The 12,228-nt window shown below is 46.8% G+C and overlaps 1 protein-coding gene across 5 annotated transcripts in view; it reads right to left on the bottom strand.

Moving 5' to 3' along the window:
• shroom3 (shroom family member 3) overlaps window positions 1–12,228 on the bottom strand; it is an 85,733-nt gene that overhangs the window by 19,771 nt on the left and 53,734 nt on the right. For all 5 annotated transcript variants that reach the window (XR_013932484.1, XM_080419063.1, XM_080419062.1 and 2 more), the window contains 13 exons: window positions 11,788–11,928; window positions 11,134–11,370; window positions 10,073–10,422; window positions 9,298–9,553; window positions 9,125–9,174; window positions 7,926–8,397; window positions 6,516–6,887; window positions 5,043–5,321; window positions 4,138–4,489; window positions 3,598–3,719; window positions 3,244–3,435; window positions 2,155–2,657; window positions 278–556 (listed from right to left, as the gene is read on the bottom strand). Coding sequence is in view for 4 of the 5 variants with exons in the window: in XM_080419063.1 (XP_080275189.1) it covers window positions 278–556; window positions 2,155–2,657; window positions 3,244–3,435; window positions 3,598–3,719; window positions 4,138–4,489; window positions 5,043–5,321; window positions 6,516–6,887; window positions 7,926–8,397; window positions 9,125–9,174; window positions 9,298–9,553; window positions 10,073–10,422; window positions 11,134–11,370; window positions 11,788–11,928 (3,605 nt within the window). In the remaining variant the exon portion in view is untranslated. The remainder of the gene's footprint in view (window positions 1–277; window positions 557–2,154; window positions 2,658–3,243; window positions 3,436–3,597; window positions 3,720–4,137; window positions 4,490–5,042; window positions 5,322–6,515; window positions 6,888–7,925; window positions 8,398–9,124; window positions 9,175–9,297; window positions 9,554–10,072; window positions 10,423–11,133; window positions 11,371–11,787; window positions 11,929–12,228) is intronic.

Consider the following 12,228-nt stretch of genomic DNA (forward strand, 5'->3'; position numbering starts at 1 on the left):
GCTCACATCATTGTGAGCTTGTAGATCTGCTATCTTCAAATGGCTGAAATGTATATAGGGCTGAAGTGTTTAGTGTGTTTTGTAATAATAATCAAAATCTACAAAGTAACTAGTGACTAAAGTTTCCAAATAATTGTAGTGGAATATACAGTAAGTATAATATTTGACCCTGAGATGTAGTGGAGTAGAAGTAAAAATACCAAAAATTTGTACTTAAGTGCAGTACTTGAGTAAATGTACTTAGTTACTTTACACCACTGCCATCCATCTACTGTACCTGCATGACTGTGGGTCTCGGGCTGCAGGTAGGCGCTGCGAGGCCTCTGACACCTCCTCCCCTGTGCTCCTCCTCCTCCGTCCTCTCTCCTCCTCCCTCGCTTCCGCTCCACGTACTCGGCCAGGGCGTCCTGCTGCAGCTGGCGGAGGTCAGGGCGGAGGTCGGGGCGGGACGCGGCGGCGCTCTGGGACGATGCTGCTCCCGTCGTCACCCCGCCGCCCCCAACGCTACGACTGGCGGCCAGCTCAAACATCCTGCGCCGGTCGGCCACGCTGGTCTCTGGACAGGAGACAGGAGGAAGACGCTTAACCCATTGAGACCTGAAGCCGATTCTACGTGTCTCCTAAATCGCAACAGTTTTCTGAAAAACGTATGTTTCTATATCAGTGGTGCTCAATCTTTTTCATGTCAAGGACCCCCAAAATTATGTTTTTGGCCGCGGACCCCCATCAAAATATGTTGTTCCAGGGACCCCCCAGAAGCAAAGATTTGAGTTAAAAATGTTCGCTTTAAAAATATATATATTCAGAAGATTTGCACACATTTTCACGATTTTTCAAAAATAGCAGATCTACAAGCTCGTAGCGCGGCACTCGGTGCCGCGCTATGAGCTTGTAGATCTGCTATTTTTGAATAGCCCAAAGCGTTTTAGCTCAAATCTAAAAATGACACAGTTCCAGGTCTTAATGGGTTAACGTGAAGGAGGCGAAGTTGATAACTGAAGTTTTCAAATAATTGTAGTGGAGTAAAAGTACATTATTTGCCTCTGAGATGTAGTGGAGTAGAAGTAAAAGTACAAGTAAAAAAGTAAAAGTACTGAAAATTGGAAATACTCCAGTAAAGTTAAAATTCCTCAAAGTGGTACTCAACCCATTCAATCCGGGAACATTTTCTGCCATTTTAGATTTCTTGGGCTATTCAAAAATAGCAGATATACAAGGTCATCAAGTGCTGCGCTATGAGCCTGTAGATCTGCTATTTTTGAAAAATCGTGAACATTTGTGCAAATCTTTGAATGTATATATTTTTTAAGCAAACATTTGTCAAATATTTTGTTCCAGGGACCCCCCAGAAGCAAAGATTTGAGTTACAAATGTTCGCTTTAAAAATATATATATTCAAAGATTTGCACAAATGTTCATGATTTTTCAAAAATAGCAGATATACATGCTCATAGCGCGGCACTCTGTGCAGATCTACAAGCTATGAGCTTGTAGATCTGCTATTTTTTAATAGCCCAAAGAAATCTTAAAATGACACAGATGCGTTCCCGGTCTTAAAGGGTTAAGTACAGTACTTGAGTAAATGTACTCGCATTAGTCTCACAGTTACTTTATACACCACTGATAATAATCATCAACAAGCCAACATCCCATTTAACACATTGATTGCCAAGATCGCATTGATGCGTACTTTAAAAAAAAAAAAAATCCACAAGGGGCGCCCTAACACAGCTTTGGAATGATCGATCGTCACTCAGAGAAGTAGTATGTGGATGTGACGTCATCGCAAAAAGCGTCACATCCATTCATCCCAACGATGGGATTTTCAGAAAAACAGCTGTAACTCAGTTTCTTCTTTTTGCATTGAAAACCACCGTTTTCAACGGGCCGTAGCCCCAAAATGGCGGCTCGCGGTTGGAAGGTTGTCGTTCCTATGGATACACAGATACTTCCGCCAACCCACGGGGACTATTTTTTTAGTTTTTTTGGGACACAAATGTCACTTCCACGGCGTTTCAAATATCATCGGATTGAGGTAATTACGCTGGCAAGGGGATAGAAAACTATGTTTAATATCTTGGCAATCAATGTGTTGTTAACACAACCAGGAACAGACAATAAGCTGTGAAATAACGTTTTCACCCCAATAATTACCTCCTCCTCTCCTGAAGAGCGAAGAAGTGTTCTCCGCGTCGTACACCCCGACCTCGTGCATGCTCTCCGGCTCCGAGTACGAGCGCTTCTTCTGCCCCATCGTCAGCCGCTTGCGCCCGCAGATCATCCGCACGGGCGGCGGGACGATCTGCCCCACGGGGGGCAAGCTGGGGAGGGCCGGGGGGCTCGGACCTCTGACCTCCGGACTGACCACGTGCCTCTCCTTCGGCGTGTGAGGGGAGGGCGGCGGCGGGGGGGAGTAACGGGGCGGCGACGGCGGCGCCGCCAGGACAACGCCCTGGGGTTTGGGCATGGTTTTGGGGCCCTTGCGGTCGAGGGAATGGTGTTTGGCGGGAGGGGTGGGCGGTTGCTTGTCGGAGGAGGAGAAGGAGGAGGCAGGAGGAGGAGGCGTAGGGCTGGTGGAGGCGCTGAGTTCTCGACGGCGGAAGGAGGTGGAGGACAGGATCTTGGACTGGGCGTCTTTCAGGGAGTCCCGGTAGGTCCTGGTGAGGGATAAACATTTAAAACGTTTGCATGTCAGTCACACTTGGAAGAATTTATATTCACATTTTTGATTAGAGCAGTGGTTCTCAACCTTTTCAGGCTGCAACCCCCCAAAATAATCATATTTGAACTGGGGACCCCCCAAAATCATCATATTTGAACTGGGGACTCCCCAAAATAATCATTTTTGAACTGGGGACCCCCCAAAATAATCATATTTTTGAACTGGGGACCCCCACCCTGAGTTGATGCATAACATTTAGTTTGACTCGGTTCCACGGATGAATATTGTGAAAAAGGCAGATCTACAAGCTCACAACACCTCGCGTTGCAAGGCGTTGTGAGCTTATAGATCGGCTATTTTCAATTTTTTTGCCTCGTTCTAATATTATTTGACAATTTGGCCAATGTTTGACCAGTTTTTATAGTATAGTTTGTCAATTACTTTACAGGGTGCAAAACATAGTCTCGGCCATGCCTTTCGGCCTGGCGGAGACAAAAAGAGAAAGTAAAAACTAATTTTGCAATCATCCCCGTCATCCGTCCTCCCGCTCTGCTGGCATCATGACCGCATCCCCATCTGACCTGTTGAACGATGTGTCTTGGATGGAGCCCAGCAGCTCTTGGATCTCCTGCCTCCAGGGGAACTCTCTGCTGCTCTCCCCCGGCGGAGGCTCTCCTCTCCTGGGTAAGTCTGGGCTGCTCTCCCCCTCCTCTGTCTCACCGAGCTGGAAGGTACTGCGGCTCCTCTGCAGGGCAAAACTGGGGTCTGGGTTCCTGGGAATGGAAGCCAAAGGAAAAGGTGAATGGATTGTAAGCGAATGGAGGATACTGAACACTGTTCTTCTACTACTTAGTGAATATTTCTTTCATTTGTAGAATCGTTCTCAGGTCTTAATGGGTTTTTAAAGGACAACCACCCTGAATCAACGTGTGTACCTGTGCTGGGTGTGATGTCCACGGTCTCCCCTGTAGCTCATAGTCCTGTGTGCTTTAGCTCCACTGGAGCTTCTCTCCAGCATGGTTCTGAGGTCCTCCGTGCCGGAGCCACAGGGGGAAACCTTAGAGAAAAAGTAATCGATAGAATAATGGTCTTTGTGTTGGCTATTCAAAAATAGCAGATGTACAAGCTCGCAGTGCGTCACTTCGTGCCGCGCTGCGAGCTTGAACATCTGCTATTTTTGAACATTTTTTAAAAATCTTGAAAGTTTGAAAACTACTGATTTAGAAAGGCATTTGTAGAATCGGCCTCAGGTCTTGATTTAAAATGATCGATAGTTGCAGACCGACAGTAGTTATGTACGTTTTCTTTTATCCCACAATTTTTGTAACCCATTTTTTCACCCAGTGCCAATTGCCTAAGCTGTAATCGTGGGCGCTACTCTCCCGCCAACCCCACCTAGGGTATGGGCACTGATGACGCAGAGGTGAGAACACGCATAACAATAGTTATGTAAGTTAATATAAATCATGAATTACCTTGTGCTGGCCAGCCTTGCCAGGCTCCTGGCCGGTGCTTTGGCTGCGTTGCTTCAGGCTCCGCCGTTCAAAGCGGCTCACCTTCTCCAGGACAGAGAGACTGCGTACGGCGGCGCCATGGTTGCTGCTGCTGCCGCTGCCGCTGTTGTTGTTACCCTGGTTGCTGCCGCTGTAGCTGTAACTGTTGCTCTGACTCTGGCCACTGCCGGTGGTGAGCACGCTGTCGGGGCTGGCGCACCGCTGCACCTCGGCCAGGGCCATCTCCAGGCGAGTCAGCGGGTGTTCTCTCTCTCTCTCCCTCTCACATTCCCTCTCGTGCTCTCTCTCTCTTTCTGCTTCCCTCTCCCCGTCTCTGTGGCAAGGTCATAATAGTTTTGGATTTTTCATTTTAGTTTAGTTTTAGTTCATTTAAAAAATAAAAATAAATTCAGTTAGTTTTAATTAGTTTCTAGAGCGGATTTACTAGTTAGATTTACTCATTAGTTTTTATTTTTGATAATGCTAAATAGTTTTAGTTCGTTTTTATTAGTTTTAGTTTTTTTATACTTTCGGCCCTTTACAATCCTGCACCAAATAAACAAATAAGTCAGGATTGAAAAGGGCCAGAGTAAGTATTGTGTAATAAAAACTAAAGAAAAACTAAAGAAAAATAAAAAGAAAAGATAGCATTAAAAAACAACAACATTCAGTTACAGATTACAGCTTATAAATACATTGACAAAAACGAAAACTTTTCTCTATCATTTCAGTTCGTTTTAGTTAGCTTTGTACAAAACACACATACAGTTTCAGTTAGTTATCGTTCATTTATTTTTATTCTGGTTTTTATCTATTTCAGTTAACGTAAAATGTTTTTTTCAATTTTAGTTTGAGTTATTTGGTTAGTTTTCGTTGACAATAATGACCTTGCTCTGTGGTCCCGCTGTTGGCGCTGCTGCGGCGCTGCGGTATCGCTGTGGTGTCGGCGAGAGGACGGAGGAGGAGCTCTGGGTTCGGCGGTCTGGCTTCCGCTGGTCTGAGGAGTCTGAGGAGGCTGAGGAGTCTGAGAAGGCTGAGGAGTCTGAGGAGTCTGAGGAGGCTGCTGTTGTGTCGACGGGCTGGATGCTGCTACCTGACCCTGGGCCACTCTAGCGGTGGTCCCCACCACCACAGGCCCTGGATGAAGACTGGACGGCTCCGTGGTTCTGAAATGAGAGCAAGGAGGAGGAGGAGGAGGAGGAGGAGGAGGAGGAGGAGAGTGAGGTTTCTCTTTAAGCCATTAAAAACTGGAAAGCATCTGTGTCACTTTAGATATTAACCACTTCAACCATTATGTTATACTTTGGCTATTCAAAAATAGCAGATATACAAGCACTTCGTGCCGCGCTACAATTTTTTTTTTTTCGGTGGAAAGAAGAGAGACTTGTCTTTCCACCGAGTCAATGTTTTAACAAGACCAGGAGACCTGGTTCTGCCAGACCCAGACCTCACATGACGTGTCAGCCTGTGTCTATGCCCATGTATGGACGAAAGGGGGACAGACTTTTATGGCTGGGGCCTAAGGACAAAGTGACCAAAACCTGTTTTTTGCCCATGTATGGAGAAAACAGGTACAAAACATGCCCATGTATGGACGAAAGGGGGACAGACTTTTTTTGGCTGGGGCCGGAGGACAAAGTGACCATGCCCATGTATGGACGAAACAGGTACAAAGCCTCATGTAAGCCCGACCCCTTGGGTCTGGCAAAAAAAATCTGTGGATCGTCAAAATAAGGTAAAACCGCTGGCAGTGGTCGATGGATTAATTCATTAATACCTGCAAATGAATGTGTTAAAGGTTTAATGACATTCACTTTTACACCACATTCAAAGTCTTTGTCCTGGTCCTTCAAAAGTGTACAAAAAGTTTTAAGTGAAAATTCCATTCCAGTGATCAATGGCAGGTGTTTTTCTCTCACATTTCTAAAGCCTTTTCAACTGCAATGAAAAAAGAAATCTTTGCCTGCGGGTGTCGCTGGTGAGGGATTTTGCCTGTCAATCATCGCCTCTGCTCCGCCCCCCCCAAAGGAAAGGATAGGGGAGGGGAGGGGCGAGGAGGAGAGTGGGCGGGATTATTCGACAGTGACCTCACTGTCGAAGGGCCAAGCTCAGATTACTTTTCAGCCTAATTATTCAGAAAACCCCAGACCACAGAAAATCCACTGAATGTTTTAAGTTCAGGTTTTTTGGGTGTAATTGAGGTCATAAAACCCCAAATAAAACATTGAAAATAAAAAAAGTGAAAATGAATGTCATGATACCTTTAACAATTCAAAACATAGGCTGTTCTCAGGAAAATCTTCTTGGTGCAACAAAAAAACAAAAAAATGAGAAGACGGCCCCTGAGAGAGAGTCCATACCTGCTCCTGTCTCCTCTGGGCTGTACCGTGGTGAAGGGGTCTCTCCTCTCCTGACCCACAGCCTGGTGGGCAGGGAGGCTCCGGTGGGCCCCCTGGTGGTTGGACTGGTTCGCTGCTCCCTGGGCATCCTGGTGGTGGTGGTGGCCCTGGTGGGACGTTTGGTATGGAGGGGGTCCCTGCAGGCTTGACAGGGTTTGCGTCCCCCCCTGTAAGGACTGGCTGTAGGGCCACTGCGAGGACTGATGGCTGTGGGGCCCCTGGTGGTTTTGGGGCCTTGGTGGTGGTCCAACCTGGCCCTCTGACGACGCCCCTGCTGCCGTGGGCTGGAGGTGGGATCTGTAGGGTCCATGGAGAGCCTCTTCCTGGTGAGACCTGGTGTCAGTGGGAGGCTGCATTAGTCTCACAGTAAATGAGCTGTGGTGAAAGAAGTACTGAGAGGATTTACTACCAATGCTCATTTTATCAAATATATATATATATTTATTTTTGCACAAATGTTCAAGTATAAGTATAGAAATAATGGTTATAGAACACCGAAGTCTGACGTAGTTTACGCATCCTACCTGGGTCGCGTTTTTTTCCCCCCATTCTGAATTCCCATAGACGTGTTTAATATCGCGTCAAATAAGAGCTGTGTTCCAAAAATAAACAAATGACCCCGGCGGTTTGACTCTTGAAGCATCAACTCACGGTGAGAAAACGCTTATGTTACTTCCGTCAAATCAGTAAAATTTGCGCCAGAAACCGACTGAATCAAATATGAGTGACTGACTATCATATTAACGATACAGAACCTCCTCCATGACAATATCGACGAGACAGTTTGTTTATTTTTGGACCACGATTCTTATATGAGACGATTCTAAGATGACCCAATGTTATTCTCCATAGAGAAATTACTTCCGCGACCTGGGGGATGAACGAGTGACGTCAGGACTTCGGTACTCTATATAGCTCAAATCTAAAATGACACAGATGCGTTCCCAGATTGAATGGGTTAATGCAGGGGTCTTCAACAGGGGGTCCGGGACCCCTAGGGGGTACTCAGAGTTACTACAGGGGGTCCGCCAAATCTTTGTGTGATAGGATTTTTTTTACCTTAACCACCCTAGCATCCCTTTTCTGAGGAGAACTTTAGCCAAAAATAGCCGATCTACAAGCTCACAACGCCTCGCAGCGCGAGGCGTTGTGAGCTTGTAGATCTGCTATAAAAAGAGATCTGCTATAAAAAGAGATATAGGTGTAGAGGGAAAAAAAGAGCAGACCAAGTAAACAAAAAAGATTAATCTGAAACACAATTTTATACAATATGTAGAGGGGGTCCCTGCTTCATCTCTGTCTCAGCTAAGGGGTCCTTGGCCTGAAAAGGTTGAAGACCCCTGGGTTAATGGGATAAATCAACCTGTATACCTGTCTGTCTCCTGCGCTGGAACCCTGAGCTGCGTGGCGGAGGTCAGAGAGACAGAGGACGAGGACGACTGGTATCCGTTCTCCGTGGCCGTGATCCTCCCGTCTCTCCAGCCTCCTCCGTCCCTCACGCCGACGACAACGCCCTGCGGCCCTCGCTGCTGTCTGCCGCTCTCCTTATTGGCCAGCGCCGCCGGGTAGACTCCGCCCCCGGGGGCGTGGCTATTAGGGGGGGCCGAGCTGGGCATCTGGGCGTAGTGGGGCTCCGGCTGGGGTACGGGGTACACGCCCGTGGGGAGCATGAGGCGCCCCGACTGGGCGGTTCCAGCGACGGCTCCAGGAGGAGACAGGAGCGGGGCAGGGGGCTGGGGGGTCCCGGCTCCCCCTCCCTGACGAGGCTTGGTGGTGGGGCTGCTCTCTGGACTCTTCTCTATCACTGTGTGGAGCTGGCCGTCTGCGGTGTAGGAGCCTTTAGCTGGGATGACCACACATGATAATGTGTGAATACACACAAATACACACACACACACGCATGCGCACACACACACACACACACACACACACACACATACACACACACATACACACACACATACACACATATATACGTACAGAATATATCGTCGCTGTCGGGCAGAAACCTCTTATCATATTCTTTTTGTGTTTTTTTTGCAAATTAATGTCCTGCTTGATCACACTGCAGCGTCACAAAAAAAACATCAAAAGTAGCAGATCTACAAGCTCGAAACGCAGCACAAAGCGACGCGTTTCAAGCTTGTAGACCTGCTGCTATTTTTTTATAGCCAAAGTATAAAATAATGGTTAAAGTGGTTGAAATATAAAATGACACAGATGCTTTCCCGGTCTTAAAGGGATAGTTCACCCAAAAAAAATAACTTTTTTTCTATCTATTAGTCACCCCATGGAGACTTGAATTCATGGATCATTTTAAGTTTTTGTCGCATTCCTAAGCCAATAATTTGCTGACCAGCAGACCGGTAGGCAGCGGTTCCGGTAGGAGACACAAAGGAGACTCTTTGTGTCTCCTACCGGAACCGCTGCCAAATGATTGGCTTAGGAATGAGACAAAAACAAAAAAATATCCATGAATTCAAGTCTCCATGGGGTGACTAATCGATAGGAAAAAAGACTTTTTGAGGGTTAACTATCCCTTTAATGGGATAAATGAGAAGTGAGCGTACCTGAAGACACAGAGCCACTGGAGTGATGCCAGGAACCCTTGTGGAGTGACCTGAAACAATGGAACATTAGATTAGATTCAATTATGAGCACATTCATTACCTCACTCATATTTGACTTTATTTGAGCAAAGTCGTAGAACCCTACTCAAAAGCATGGAACTTGTAAAACTCACCGTAGTGAGCGTGCGTGCTCCAGACTGGACCAGGAGTTTGGTCTCTCGTGGTTCTTGATGGCGGCGTAGCTGTCGCTGCGCTGCGGCGGAGCCGGCACCCCCTTCAGGCTCTCGTAGGAACTGCCCCTGGCCGCCGGACCCCAAATGGGCCCCACGCTGTGTCGGTTTGAGGCCCCTCCCCCTCCACCGCCGCTACTACTGCTGCTGCTGCTACTGCTGCTGTTGCTGCTACGGTAACAGACCACGCCCCCTGAACCTAGGATGGAGTGAAAAGAAGGACAAACTGATGTGGTGGACTGGAACAGTGTTGATTTTGTCGACTAAAACTATGACAAAAAATGTTCGTCATAGATTTTCACTGACAAAAACTAAATAAAAACTAAGCTACGATGACTAAAACTAAGACTAAATATATTGACAATTTCGTCAACAAATAAAAACTAGGCTAAAATGTTAGTGAGGGACGAGTGGAGAAGAGATCCACTAAAACTAAGACAAAGTTTGGTTGCGCTCGGGTGTTGCGCTCTAAAAAAGAGCAGATCTACAAGCTCACAACGCGTCACTTCATGCCGCATTGTGAGCTTGTAGATCTGCTATTTTCATCAGTTTGTGTCCCAGGCAAACATCTAATTTCTCTTTTGGGTCTTGAGATAAAATGTTTGGGAACCAAGACTGCTCTAGACTGCTCGGAACATATTAGGAGCAACTAAAACAGCACAAAAAAAATTGTACGGGACTTCAAATGAGACATAAATACGAAAAAAAAATACGTTACCTTGCAGTTCTCTGCCTGACTTAACCCCTCCTCCGCCGCCACGGGATTCGCTGTTGCCTAGGAACGCAGCCGAGGAGGCGGAGCTCAGCTCGTGCTCTTGGGAAAGGCCTTGCTGGGGGTCGTATACTGTCCGAACGTAACGTATGTCCGCCTGCTGCATCTCTCCTTCTCCTCCTCCTCCTCCTCCTCCTCCTCCTCCTCTTTGAGGGACGGTCTCCAGCGAATAGGAGCGCTCGGGGCTGAAGGGGGAGGGGCCGGCAGTGAGGTACTCTGGGATACTGGAGCTGGTGGAGAAGGACGAGTAGGCGGAGTCTCGTTTGCTGTGGAGGTGGTCGATGCTATTGGAGGACCTGGGAATGGGCGGAGCCACACATTGAAGCCTCGTTTAGATTCCATAGCTACGACAGTGTCAAAATATGCTAGCAAGGCGTCGCAGCTCCATGCGTCGCAAACTTGTAGATATGTTCTTTTTTTGACAAGTGACACCCTTGTGTGGTAGACTAGAGCATAAATTAAACTTTACATGGATAAAAAAAAGTGCATTACTCCTCAGAAAATGGTCAATCTCATTTTTTAAATTCATTTCTCTCTCTCTCTCTCTCTCTCTCTCTCTTGGTTAAGAGTCCAATGGATAAATAGTGCATGACAGTACAACACGGACGTGCTTTAGTCCATATACCATTTTAGCTATATACTGTATGTAGCAACATAAGTTTATCAGAAAACTCTTGGGATTTAGAACAGTGGTTCTGAAAAGCATTGCAGATATACAAGCTCATACAAGCTGAACATTTGTAAAAATGTGTGAAGATCTTTGAATATATATTGTTTAAAGCGAACAGGGACCACGCAGAAGCAAATATTTGAGTTACAAATGCTTGCTTTAAAAGGTATATATTCAAAGATTTGCACAAATTGTCATGATTTTTCAAAAATAGCCAAATAAATAAAAAATGACACAGATGCGTTCCTGGTCTTAATGGGTTGTAAAAAAACATGTTGAATCTTGAATCTATACTTTCAAACTGCAGCCGCATTTTACACAGCAGCATGCAGCATACCTGGCGTAGGAGAGTTGATGGCAGGAGGAGTACGCTGGGTGGGGACCCCCAGGGTGCTGGGGGGGGTGTGGGGCTCCGGGTGGGTGGTGGTGGTGGAGGAGGTGCTGGGAGGAGGAGGACGGGGGAGGATCCAGGCTGTCCATGCTCCCCCGAGAGCTGTACTGGTCCGGACTCTTCCTCAGGTAGCTGCCACCGCCGGAGTCGAACCCTGCCTCCGCCAGGTCTGTGGTGGAGGCACTGTGAGAGAGAGAGAGAGAGAGAGAGAGAGAGAGAGAGAGAGAGAGAGAGAGAGAGAGAGAGAGAGAGAGATAATGCATTGGTTCTCATGCATTGGTTCTCAAAGTGGGGTCCGGGGACCACCAGGGGTTCTTGAGGGGTACCAGGGGGTCCCCAGCTAAATGAATTAATACAGCGTCACAATCATTGTAACCACTTTTAACCAATCCATATTCTATACTTTAGCTATTCAAAAATAGCAGATATACAAGCTCGTCCTATGAGCTTGTAGATCTGTCATTTTTACAATTTTGGGGCATTTTAACCATAAGCCTAAAGCCGAATAATAGCAGATCTACAAGCAGCCGCTCTACTGCACAAGCCCACAACGTTGTGGGCTTGTACCCACCACCTTTATTCGTTGTGCCCACCACCAACCTGGTATTGTAGGTGTGATGCCAGGGCGTGCCCATAGTGCTGATGCCACCCTGGGACAGCTCCACCATGCCGGGGTCCTCCTGAGTCTCTCCAAGCTTGGTAGAATGCCAGGAGTGAGGGCGGGACGCAGGCTCGCTGTGTCTGGTGGGACAAGGAAGAGGAAACAAAACGGCTTATTTCATTCATCCGTTCTCTCATAAAACCCATATGGGTCCATTTGGTTTTATTTGTACACTCTCAGATTAAAATGAATATTGAGGATTTTACTGTGTCGATCGTAATGTCTAGCAACAACTTCTGGTTTTGCAAGAAGCAGTGGTGGAAAACATACTCACATGTTTTACTTGTTATAATTGTAGTGGAGTAAAAAGTAAAACATTTCCCTCTGAGATAGTAGTGGAGTGGAAGTATAAAGTACTGAAGATGTGAAAGTAAAGTAAA

This window comes from Gymnoscopelus braueri, assembly GCF_963280865.1.
Source record: "Gymnoscopelus braueri genome assembly, chromosome: 22".
NCBI classification, from domain to species: domain Eukaryota; kingdom Metazoa; phylum Chordata; class Actinopteri; order Myctophiformes; family Myctophidae; genus Gymnoscopelus; species Gymnoscopelus braueri.